The 12,362-nt window shown below is 38.7% G+C and overlaps 1 protein-coding gene across 4 annotated transcripts in view; it reads right to left on the reverse strand.

The window, feature by feature from the left end:
* Positions 1–807: 807 nt before the first annotated feature.
* Positions 808–12,362, reverse strand: part of LOC129372756 (dedicator of cytokinesis protein 3-like) — a 139,587-nt gene continuing 128,032 nt past the window's right edge. For 2 of the 4 annotated variants that reach the window (XM_055050244.1, XM_055050241.1), the window contains 20 exons: positions 10,991–11,086; positions 10,439–10,499; positions 10,265–10,358; positions 10,039–10,187; positions 9,874–9,960; positions 9,530–9,634; positions 9,265–9,406; positions 8,982–9,148; positions 8,270–8,356; positions 7,417–7,596; positions 6,937–7,020; positions 6,393–6,509; positions 5,775–5,878; positions 5,134–5,266; positions 4,872–4,953; positions 4,594–4,712; positions 4,338–4,425; positions 4,125–4,244; positions 3,324–3,409; positions 808–3,115 (listed from right to left, as the gene is read on the reverse strand). In XM_055050244.1, coding sequence (XP_054906219.1) covers positions 2,432–3,115; positions 3,324–3,409; positions 4,125–4,244; positions 4,338–4,425; positions 4,594–4,712; positions 4,872–4,953; positions 5,134–5,266; positions 5,775–5,878; positions 6,393–6,509; positions 6,937–7,020; positions 7,417–7,596; positions 8,270–8,356; positions 8,982–9,148; positions 9,265–9,406; positions 9,530–9,634; positions 9,874–9,960; positions 10,039–10,187; positions 10,265–10,358; positions 10,439–10,499; positions 10,991–11,086 — 2,785 coding nt within the window. In that variant the 3' untranslated portion in view covers positions 808–2,431. Of the gene's footprint in view, positions 3,116–3,323; positions 3,410–4,124; positions 4,245–4,337; positions 4,426–4,593; positions 4,713–4,871; positions 4,954–5,133; positions 5,267–5,774; positions 5,900–6,392; positions 6,510–6,936; positions 7,021–7,416; positions 7,597–8,269; positions 8,357–8,981; positions 9,149–9,264; positions 9,407–9,529; positions 9,635–9,873; positions 9,961–10,038; positions 10,188–10,264; positions 10,359–10,438; positions 10,500–10,990; positions 11,087–12,362 lie in introns of all 4 variants that reach the window. The other 2 variants (XM_055050243.1, XM_055050242.1) reach the window with 2 other exon arrangements.

Genomic DNA, 12,362 nt, shown 5'->3' on the forward strand with positions numbered 1-12,362 from the left:
AAAGAAATATCTCCCTATTTTAACAGTATTTAGCAAATTGAAATAATTTTGGTCATTTTAAATAACCTACACTGGAAAAATTTGCTTGATTTAGTCGCAGACAGAGAGAAAACGTTACATGTCATTCTATAAAATGTAGGTGAGCATCTGATTTCAACCTAATCTTACTATCACTCCTTGTTACAAGGATGCACCATTGTTGAGAAAAGTAAGCCTTGATATAAAGAGTGAAATGAAGAAATGCTTGGTTTTCATCTTTTTTTTTGAAGAGTTTCTTTATCATAAATCCCCTAGCTTCAATTTCTTTGTGCCTTTAAATGTAAAACTATATTTTATACAGTTCAGCTTAAAATATATTTCAAAAAAGCTAGCAGATCTCTTTACGCCAGAGCAAATATAAAAGCTGCCATAATAATTAAGTACATAAAAGTTGTGCAATTGTAGCGATGTGGACTGAGTGTTAAACATCCACCAAAACTGTTTCCCTTAAGTACAAAAGCTTCTGAGATCTCTTCCATCAATAATACTTCAATTACAAATGTTAATCTACTGGGATCATAGTTTGATTTTTAAACAGTATAAGTGGAATCTGTATTTTACTGCTACTGAGCCTGTTTTACATTTCACACATTTTCTAGATTCAACTTCTGTCAAAAAATTCTGTATGGAAGCTAGAAGTTTTAATATGACTGAACCTGAGCAGCTTCATCACACGAATCCATCAGTTAGGCGATAAGATTTAATTAAGTTTAAGTTAATAATCTACAACTTTTTATCTGCAGGTGGAAAAAGGATAGCACACCCAGGTTAAACTGGTCATTATAACTGTAATTCATTGAGTTTGAGTCAGTGAACACAACATGCAGGATTCTGGAGCATTTACATCAGTGTAAACAGCAGCAACAGAAGCAGGACATTTTAAAAACTGATGGCAGAGTCGCCAACATCTGTCACATAACATACTGATTTATTTCCAACACTGGAGTCCTTAACTTAAACAGCAAAGCCTAAAATACAGGATATTTGTTCACAACATCTCTGTGTTAAAATGAACTATTTACAGTAGTGAGATGGTGGCATTGAGTGAAAGTAAAAACATATTGACAGGTTTGATTCAACGCAAATGGCAGAGAAAATATGATCCAGCATCAGGCAAAAAATGGTTAAGGTCTGGAACTTAAAGTAAAACCAAGTGAAATAAGGTCATTTCTGTGACTTTAACAATATGTAACAAATAAAGATACAAGCAAATATGATCATTTATCAGCAAAAAAAAAAAAAAAATACTGACTTTAATGGTTGCATTTTCTGAACAACATGAGCCTCAGTATTTCTGGAGTGCTTTCAAGGTATTTATCTCTGTTCCAGTTTCAGCTGTCAGAAAACAAACATGCATACAAACATTACCCTGATTTAAAAAAAGATCCAGTTGTTATTTTCATAACAATAACTGTCATTTTTTATAAATGTCCCTGCACATAAAACTAGACACATATTTACAAGTTTAACTTCAGAACCATCTTTAGCTAAAACATAACAAATCCACTGCATCCTCACAGCTTAACGTTAAGCTGCGAGAAACACAACAAACACACAGTCTGTGTGTGTGGAGCTTTTCTCCACCTTTCAAACAAACACACATTTATCAAACAGCTACTTTGGACTCAGAAACCCAACATCTTGCATATTTCTACATCAACTTGACCTTTAAACAAAAGTATAAACTTGAAATATAAATTATATATTTAGTAACTTTATAAACCCTTTTATTTTAACACTCTCACAACTGGAAAAATACCATCAAGACCCTCATTAAATGTACCAGATCAATTACTGATTCAGTTTGTTGGGCTCGTTGTTTTAAGCTTCTAAAAAAAAGAATTGAATCTTTAAATGTTGTAATTTTTTTATCTGGTTCTCTGCAAAACTGTTTGCATTTTGTTATTGTCTATTATATACTATAATTAAAATATTTCTTAAATCTTATGGTTATGTCCCTCTTTTAAAGTGCCATTCACTTAACATTATCACAATGAGGTATAAAAAAATTTAACTTCTGTGAAATTCCCGTCATTAGAATGGAGTGCTAATGATTTTGGTTTCTAAAGGAAAACCAAATAAAATGACATCTGTGCAGTTTTAGGAACCGGCAGCATTTGGAAGTGTCACTTGGTTTTGATCCTGATGGATGAAGAATGAAAGCTATTTCAGTTAATGCAGTGATGAAGTGAGACGAAAAGAAAAAGTTCAGATATTGAGGATGAGTCACTGCGCAGAGCAGAGTCTGAAAGAAAGCAGATCAGCTGAGCCATCAGTACAGAACTGATGGCTGAGCCATACTCTGAGGAGTATTCAAATGTTTCAGCTCCTGCTCTCATGTTTATATTCAACAAGAAGTTCCTGTTCTGTTTCTCCAAGCCATCGCCTGGCCTCACTCCTCACTAATGCCGTGCTCCCACGCCACCTTAGCTTGTTCATCCTTGGTTGCTGCTATTATGGGCTGGGAGATCTTGCGCGGCATCGGCCGAGGTACAGCTGGGCGCGGCGGTCCGGATTGGGCGATCAGGGGGTCCTCCTCAGGGATGCAGCCCTCTCTGAGGTAAGGTTTAGGCGGCAGGGCAGGAGGGGGCTCATGGAGATGGTAGAGAGGTGGATTGTGGGGAATGTAGTGAGGGTGGAAGTGATGGTGGTAAAACTGGTGTTGCTGCTGCTGCAGCCCATCTGGTTGTGGAGCTCCAGTGCAGCCCAAGCCTGCAGCCTGAGGCTGGATCTGGTAGCCAATCTGGACCGGGTTGACTCCTCCTGGGGCCGAGTTGCTGCGGCAAGGGGGCGATTTGACTCCCTCCAGGACGTCTGGCTCAGACATGCTGTATCTAACAGGCTGATAAGGAGAGTCCGAGTCTTCCTGGTCGGTGGTCCAGGCCTGGCTGCTGGGGACGGACTCCAAGGTGTCTGTGCGGCTGGCCGGGGGGTCTGAGGAAGAGGTGGCGCCACCAAAGTTGCTCTCACTGAGGGAGGAGACCCCCGAGCTGGCGCTGCCTGAGAGTGTGGAGTTACTGCCATCCAGGACGGACTGCGGACTGGTGGGCGAGGCAGGTATAGGGTGCAGGGGAGACTGAGGAGACAGAAAAAAGTTATTTGTCAATCTGTTAATTGGTCACATTTTAAAACTCAATCACAGTAACAATTTATGATTAAAAAGAAACCCAGCACATAGATTTATGTGATTCTTAAGGGGAGTAGACAGACAGACGTTCAAGCATCCAAACTAACAGCAGGAGCTGGGAGCAGTAAATGGAGGAGAAGGAGGAGAAGGAGGGTACCTTTCTTAAGGAGCGCGCAGGGAGAGCTGGAGGGAGGTCGCTGACCTGGTGGTGGAAAGCATCAAAGTGCATCGACAGGTGTTGCCCTACAGGGGGAGACACAGCAGGACTGACTGAAAGATCCACGCTCGCATCTCAGAGGAGGTAGGAGGGAGAAAGATGGAGTGAAGAGGCAGCAAAGAAGTGATGAGAGGGGAGGAGGAAAACTTTAGATCAGAGAGAAGGTGGAGGAGTGTGTGATGGAGAGGAGGGATTTAAAGCTATTTCAAAGCTGATTATGTTTTCTTGAGCAAGTTAGGATAGGTCTATGAGCTGTACCAGACCAAACATGTTTACATTTTTTTGCACAAAATCATACATAATGAGATTGTAACTGCAGTGCCAGTAGGATGTGACTCAGCAATCTGGATGTTTTTGAAATGGCTAATTTTCCACTAACAGTAACTTATTGCCAAAAACATATTTTTAAGTGATTGGGCTGTTTTAGAAGTATAAAATGTACAAAATGTTAATTTTACATAACAGTTTTATTGGGTTCCTGCTTTTCCACATGTAAAATATCTGATAAAATTTCTAATTTCTATGAGGTTCATTTGTTATCCCAGTGTGGAGCATCATAAAGATAATCACAAACATACTGCAGAAAGACTGGAATATTTTATTTGGAACTTCAACTGCAAGAGTACAATTTGAAATGTTGAAAGAGCATCATGCACATCTGAAATCGGCATCCACAAGTGGATCACTGAAGAAATATTCAAGTAAATGAACAGACAGATGGATGCAGCCACAGCTTCATACCATGAGGAACGTTGCGGGGTGGAACCGGTGGAGCCATCACACTGCCAACATGGGAGGAAAGGAAAGGCAGGGCCTCCCTGGTGCCGCTGTCCAAACTCCAGCTGCTGGGAGTGGTCAGGACTGCAGGAGTCACAGACACAGAGGGGCTTAAAATACCTGGACTCCTATTTAGACTCAATCATATTTTACAAAGATAAGTGTATGTTTGGTTACCTTTCTCAGCCACCGAGAGGTTGGGGTCACTGCAGGGCTTACAGGGACCGATCACCTGATGAAACAAGGCTCTCTGAAAGTTTGGTGGCTGAAAAAAGACAGAGACCAGAAGGTACCTATATAGATTGGACATTGTCTTAGTAAAGTGCCTTTTATGGCTAAAACCCTGAAAACTGAGGCTAGCTTTTAGAATGTGATGTGAGTCGACATGAACGTCGGTTTTTAAATGAGGAAACTATCCACCCTGCCTTTGTACCTGTCCATTCTCTGTGATGTTGGAGTACATGGCGCTGCTCGGCCTCTCTCTGTGGGGCGGCAGCAGCATCAGCATCTCTCTGTTGTGTCTGTATTTGTCTGGCAGAGAAGGAGAACCCACTGGAGTCAAAGATGAACGGTTAAATTAGAGAGAAGAAAACAAAATGTCACAAACATCACAAAATACAGAACTTAAATACACAAAGCTTTTTCTCTGTTGGTGAATCTGTTGAGAAAATCTCTGTTGATACAGTGTAGTGGGGTAACCGAGCTGTTTACCTCTCATTGTGGACGGGGTGGAGTTTATCATCTGAGATGGCGCAGAGTGGGTGGAGCTAAGACTGGAAGAGGAGGGACTGGCCTGCAGAGAGAAATGAACACAGTTTACGTGCAAAATAATAACCACAGAGGGAGAAATTGATATTTCCTTAGTATGACACTGATGGAAATATGGTGACATCTGCTGGTAAACCTTGAGCATTGCATCTGCATGAAATGAAGGTCAATAGCACAGCACTGCTGTAGACAGAAACAAACTGACCTGCATGCGATAGAAATCCTCTGGGTGCTCCACCACCATGCCGTCAGCCAGGATCAGCAGGTTTCCTGCCTCACTGGAGTTAGAGGAGAGAGAAGGGGAGGAAATGCGAACCGGAGTCAAAACAGCAATGGGACTGGGAGAGGGAATACGATCAGGAATATTATAAATAAAATTAATAAAAGAGGAATTGAATTAGGAATAGTTGGAAGGAAGAGGAAAACAGATGATAGAGAAAGGAGCCATGCGGATTGCAGAACAACAAAAAAATAGGCAAAAAGAGGCCAAAGTAGCACAAAATATTCATGCAAGTGAAAAATGAAAATAATCAGCAGCAATCAGAACATGCAAGGAGCCAAACATAGAGAGATATCAATTGGGAATGATAGACAGAGAAAGAGAAAATGGTGTAAGTTCAGAAAGTGTGATAAGAACAGAAGACTGTAGAAGATTATAAAGGAGAAACAGCAGATAATTTAAAGCTGACCCAGGTGTGTGTGTGTGTGTGTGTGTGTGTGGGGGGGGGGGTTTGGGTTTGTCTGACTCAGGTGTGTGTGTGTGTGTGTTGGGTGTGGGGGGGGGTGTGTGTGTCTGTGTGTGTGTGTGTGTGTGCGTGTGTGTGTTTGTGTGTATGTGGTAGAGACCTGTGTCGGTGCACGAGTTTGAAGCTCTCTGGGCTCATCGGGTTGTGAGAGGCCAGGATCCCTCTGTTGACTCCAGAACCAGACTTATCAAAACCAGGTGGGCCCTGAAACGCAACATAAAAGCCCTGCTCCGATTATTCATACTGTTCATTCATGAACACACGTGTTCTGAGATTAAAATCAGAAAAAAATACATCAAAAAGGTTTTTCAGAGACATTCATGGTTAAAAAATACTGCTGTTTGCTCTGAACAGGCAGAACCTTAACACCTGAAAGAATCATTTATCAATTCAGAAGAAATGTTCAAAGTTGAAAGAGTTTAGACTCAAAGCAGTGATGTCATTTCATCCTTCAGGCAGAAGAACATCCTCTTTGAAGATCCAGCTAATTAGGCTCCTCCAGCGCATTGATTCATCCTCTATGATATGATAAAAAGAAATCTTCCTCCAGACACACAGTTGATTTAGGCCTGTTTCGTCACATTAAGGCTTGTAAAAAGATTACAAAATTACTACTGAACAATAGTTGTGGTTCAGATTCTGTCCTTACATCATTTCTTCCAAGCATGGATGATAAAAGCTTCACATATTAAATTTAAAGCTCTTCTTGTGCACTCACATGGCAGAGGCTGCTCCTCATCATCTGGAACTGATCGATCAGCTTCTTGTGCAAGGGACGCATTTCTGGGTGCACCAGCTTCTCATGCACAGCCAAGCCCACCCCTAGTATGTGAACCTGTGTGAAAACCAAAAGAAATGTTTTCGTAAGTGAGGAGAAGGAGTGATGATTTAGAGAATTATCACTGTATGCTTTACATTCTAGTTTCTGAGCATTGTTCAAATCCATTACCAATAATTGTATAAATTTTTTTATGTATGGAGAAAATATTTCATTCATCAGAGTAGCTACGTTAAATCTTAATATTTTACTGTGTGTTAAATAGACATCTTCAGCTGAAGACTTGTTTCATTTTGTTTATGTGTTGCTAAGGAAAATGTTAAACTTTCATGTTCTTTCTTTCACAGTTTCTTTCCTGAAAAAGGAATGTTAATCTCATGGCACTCCCTGATTACATAAAGTATCCATCCATTTTCTTCCGTTTTATCCGGGTCGGGTCGTGAGGGTAGCAGCTTCCACATGTAAAGTGTGGATCTTGTGTCACCTGCTCCTGCATGAGGTCTTTGAGTTGTGTGATCTTCTCTGTGTCTTCAGGATGACTGGTGATGTACTCCTTATCAAAGAACGCCTGGTAAAGGGAAAAAAAATAGGTTTGTTTTTAATGACAGCAGAATTAGTGCTAATATCTGCAATTAGCTTAATATATTTTTAGAATGCTGTAATGCAAGCCTTTGTTGTTAAATTACAGAATCAACTTTCATACACCTGCACTAATAAGTTACACACTTTTCACAGATACAAAATTAAACCCATTATTTCAAAAAGTGGTTAGAGGATCTTCACACCTCATGTTCTTCATGAGGTGTTTAAGGACTCCTAAAATAAAAAGAGAGCCACAATAAAACCTGAGGAGACAGACTTCATGATAACAATAAACTCTCATTACAGAACAAAGATAACAGGACAGAGAAGGACTCATTAGAAGATGAGTGTTAATGTTTATTTTATTTTATTTTTTCTCAACCTCTTGATATCTGGCGATGCCTCCGTTCACGGCGGCGTCGATGACGCCGTTCAGCGTCATGCTGAGCAGGTTGATGTTTCCATGCAGCTGCTTGTGTTGGTACTGACTGATCAGAGTCCGCAGCTCCTGGTTCTTATTTTCCACCACAGAGATGGCGTTTTCCAGTGGACTCACCTCCACCTGCAAACAGCAATGCAGTTAGAGACATAGATATGGATAAGAATAATAAATAACAAAATTGTTTCTGACTTCCTCATAATTGATCAAGTGTCACATATACAGATAATCCTTTTGTTTTAATTGTGTTAAACATATTCTTTGACAATAATTAATTTTAAAATTTCAGAAATTTCCACACTTGGATTTCTAGATTTCTTGAACAATTTTTACTTAGCTGTTTTTACATATTATATATAAAAACATACAATAACATTTAATTACTCTTTGGGATGATTACAGTATTTTTTAATTGAATTGGATGAGATATATCAGCCCAAAGATTTCATTTCTATAAAAAATTACAATTCTTATGTTGCATCACTTGAGTGGTGACTCTCAAAGAAACCTCTATTGTCACTGGTGATGTATAGAGAAGGAATATTAACTTCAAGCTGGAGATAAGCCCTTTTTAATGTACAGTGTACATGAAAATCTGACATAACTACAGAATTATATCTTTTACTTCCAGAAAATGGGAAAGGGAATGAAGCCTGCAAATATAGTATAAACATTTCCATACAAAGACACTTATTCTGATTTGTGAAATGCCATAGCCAGATTTATGTTAAAATGAATTGTACACATAAATAATAGGACAAAAAACTTGCACAGTAAAGACATTTAATTCACTCACCAGTTCTCGTTTGTCAACCTCAAACCATCGTGAAATTCCAGGCAGAGGATGAGTGAGGATCAGAGTCGTCCTTTCAATCCAGAGACTCTGAAAAATAAAACACACATTAATTCTGACTATCATGAATCTGTAGAGCTCCAGTTCAAGTTTACTTTACCATAAATCTCACTAACAGCAATGTCTTTAAAATAGTGCATTAATCCTTTTCACCTTAAATAAAAATTTATTTATTTTTTTCTTTTTTACTGCCGTAGCACTGTGGCACCAGTTGAAAATGTACATGTTAATAGTGTATTTTTATTTTTTGGGGGTTGTGTAAGGCAAAGTTTTATTTATTTATTTTTTTGCATTTTGGTTGTTAAAAAAATAAAGATTCTTTGTCAATAAAAATATTTGATAACACTTTATTTGAAGAGGTGTCCACAAGACTGACATGACACTGTCAACTGATCTAACACCTCCTATCAGCATGAAGGAATCAAAAATAATGTCATAATAAATGTTAATGAATGTTGTCGTAAAATCTCATTTGATAAATAATGACACTAGTCAAACATTCTTAAAGACTCCTTCATGCTCATTACACGTGTTATATCATGACAATGTGATATAACAATGTCACATCAGTCTTATGCACAACCCTTCAAATAATGTGTTACAAAATATTTTAAGACAAAAATGTATAAACTGCAACAAACTCTTCTGTGTTCACCTTAAACTCATTATCTCTGTCTTTGGGTCCTTTGTGGAACGGCCGGTCGTAACGAAATCGCCGAACGTTGTTCACCCTGTAGAAACTCTTGATCCGGTCTGGAACTCTGTCCATCTGAAGGACAGTGATGCTTTCTGGAACCGGTGTCACAGCGTAGATCTGGAGGTCTGAGCGCAGGAGGTCAAGGTCAAAGATCAAATCAAACATGAAGTTCACACTTAGATGTTGGTAACAGAATTTGTAAAACATGTGAAGTTGCTGAAGTGTTTAATCTGAAGGATACACTGTGCATCACACTGCAGAATGGCTTCATCTGGCTGATTAGGATGCTGCATTGCAATAGCTTGTGGGAATTCTCCCAGCATCCTTTGCTGGAAGGCTTCTAACCTCTCATAGTCATGGCCACGGCAGACAAACTCTTTGTTCTGTTGTGAACAAACAAAAAAATCAGACAAAAAAGATAGTTTTGTTGTTCCATCTAAAATCCCTTTAAAGCTCGACTTATTTAAGCATTAAAATTATTTCATCCTTCTAAATATTCAACTCACTCGGAGGAAGAATGGAAACTTCCTGCCGTAGAATCCCACCCTGAAGAACTCCGGCTCCAGACGCTGCTGCTCCATGATGTTATCGTAATATGCCGCCTCCATTTTCTTCAGACAGAAACCAAGAAATATTTTTACATATCTCACACAAAAAGTCAAAGGAATAAAAAATATTGTATTACTCTCCTAAAATATAAAAGTTACGTAAAAAACTAGCATTGTGACAATAAGGATGCCACCTCGGTATATCTGGTATTTAAAACTGAATGTGTAATTCATACTGGTATTGTTAAAGTACACTATTAATTACTGAGTTAATTATGGTCATTGTTTGTGTTGGAGCTCACTCGTATCCAGCTAAGACTCTGGTAGTCGTAGAGAGATTCATACTGGAAGGCCAGTTCTCTGCACAGAGGAATACCGTACTCCCAACACTGGAGGAAACACAGAGCATTGAATTAGTTTGAATTAGCCTCTGAACATTTTTGCAGGGACTGAGAGTGAGAACAGACCTTTCCCTTGTTGAAATAGTGGATGACTTTGCGGCAGAGTCCTTCCTTTCGGTGCCACTCAGTCTGAGCAGGATAATGCAGGAACTCTTTAACTGGCCGTTCATCCCAGTGCAGCAGCTCCCAGTACAACAGCAGGGTGAATGCAGCCTCTGCACCCAATCAAACAGCATCAGTAACACATTTCGAACTTTTCATGTGTGCACATGTTGGTCAGACTTTTTTGTACCAGTGTAGTTCTCAGCCTGCAGATGCATGTCACACAGTTTGTGGATGTAACGGATGTACATCTCCTCTTTGTTGATTTCAGACTTGTAGAAATTCTGCAGAACAAGAACAATCGCTCCTCTTATTAGTAAAAAGAAATTAATAAAATACAGAAAAGAATAAGACTCAGTCTTACAAGAAGGTTCACTGTGCAGCCAATCTTCTTGTTTTCTGTTTCATCTCCTTTCATACAGTCCCTGAAAAAAATTATACCAGGATTTAAGGTCAAACCTACTGTATAATAAATTTCTGATTTCTCTGGTGTGCTGTTTACAATGCTCTGTACACCGATTACAAAAAAGTTCTTTTAAAATCATGTATTACCATGTGTTGTTAAACACTATAATGCAGTGGTTCCCAAAGTGTGGGGTGCAACCCTTAAGGTGGATGCAGTGCTAGTGTGGGGTGAGGGGAGCAGGATGGATGAGTGGAAAAAAACAAACCAAAAAAAGTTACACAAAAGTGTTTCACTGTAAAGATGGTTTGTAGTGTGTTTTGTTGCAACCTGAAGTGTAAAATACATTTCAGTAGAGTTTAAAAACAAAATATGTGTATAGGTTTATGTCTGGTTGAACGATGTGTGTGCCGAGTTAATTTTCTTTTTCTTTTTTGGGAGGGATTTTATTGTAATCCAAAGGGGGGCCCAGAAAATCTTTGGGAACCACTGCTATAATGTAACATATTTTACCGGTAGTCCAGCAGTCGCTCCATTAACCGCGTGACAGATGTAACAAATGAGATTCCTGTCTCTCTCCAAGTCTCCTGCTCAATCTTCTCCAACAGACTGAAAAAAAAACATGTGAGAATCAGGTAGATATGCAAAATATAAACTGTTGTGTTTTTACATGCTAGCGACACAATTAGCAACCTGTTTAACATGATCTTGACTTACTGGCTTTAGGAAATAATTTTGCATCTAAAACTCAAACATAACCTCCCAGCAGATGTGCTATTTAGTTTTTCAAAATGTTTGCATGAAGTTGCACAAAAGTTCAGGTTTAGTAGCAGTGAGCAGATTTCAGTTTATTTTCAACAGAGTTGAACTCTGAAAATGTTGTTGTAAAACATGTTTGGATGTGTATGTGTTAAGAATAATACAGATTTTTTCTATTCTTCATATAAAAAAACCAAAGCTAAATGTAAAAGTGCACAAAGTACAAAACATAAACAAACCTCACAACTGACTCTTTTATTATATTTTTAAGCAGAAAAGAGATTTAAAACCACAATATTTTGACTTTTGCATCTGACTCAATAAAAGAGAAATCTCCAGCAAAAATAGATGACATATAAAGGCAATATCTGGAAATTTTCCACAGTGGTTATAGAACTTTTTGTACAGATAAAGTTGGATAAAATTACAACAAAAATCAACAATGTAGAAACAGTAGGTGAGTTCCGGAGAAGTAAAAAAGTAAGAAAGATGAACTTCGCCTCAACTACAGAAAGCACTTTCTCTGTTTGAAACATTTTTTGCTTTAGGAACTAAGGTTTTGCACAAGAAGCCTCAAACCTCACACAAAGCTGACATCCTGCGATAAATGCCCCAGCTAACCTCCCAGCCAGAGGGAGGTTAGCTGTGACTGTTATATATTAAATATAATGTTTATCAAATAAGAAAAGCATTTCTGTTAAAGCAGTTTCTACTTTTTATTTGTCCTCTGTCAGTAGAAGCTGCAAGATAATGGACTGTTCGATCACAGTTAGAGGTCAAACTTTCTTTTCATTAGTATTTTAACTTCACTTCTATTCATGGGATTTTAAAGTTAAACAACATGTTTGCTAGATTAGAACAAGTACGAGTTTAAATACCATTTTGTCAACTACATTACTGAAGCTATATTATGAAGCTTTAACTTGCATAATCACTGTATGGTTTGTTAATGTGAAGTATTCTGTTGACTCATGTGCTTGGAGGAATGTGATGAAGCATGCCTTACACCTCAGTGTTTTGTTTGCGTTACTCATAGTCTTTCACATGTGCAGATAACACAAGACTAAACTCTCAATTTATAGACTCACACCACCAACATGCAGATATCTTCCGGATAACATGTTTC

The sequence above is a fragment of the Poeciliopsis prolifica genome, unplaced genomic scaffold (genome assembly GCF_027474105.1).
Source record: "Poeciliopsis prolifica strain line A6 unplaced genomic scaffold, Auburn_PproV2 SCAFFOLD030, whole genome shotgun sequence".
NCBI lineage: Eukaryota > Metazoa > Chordata > Actinopteri > Cyprinodontiformes > Poeciliidae > Poeciliopsis > Poeciliopsis prolifica.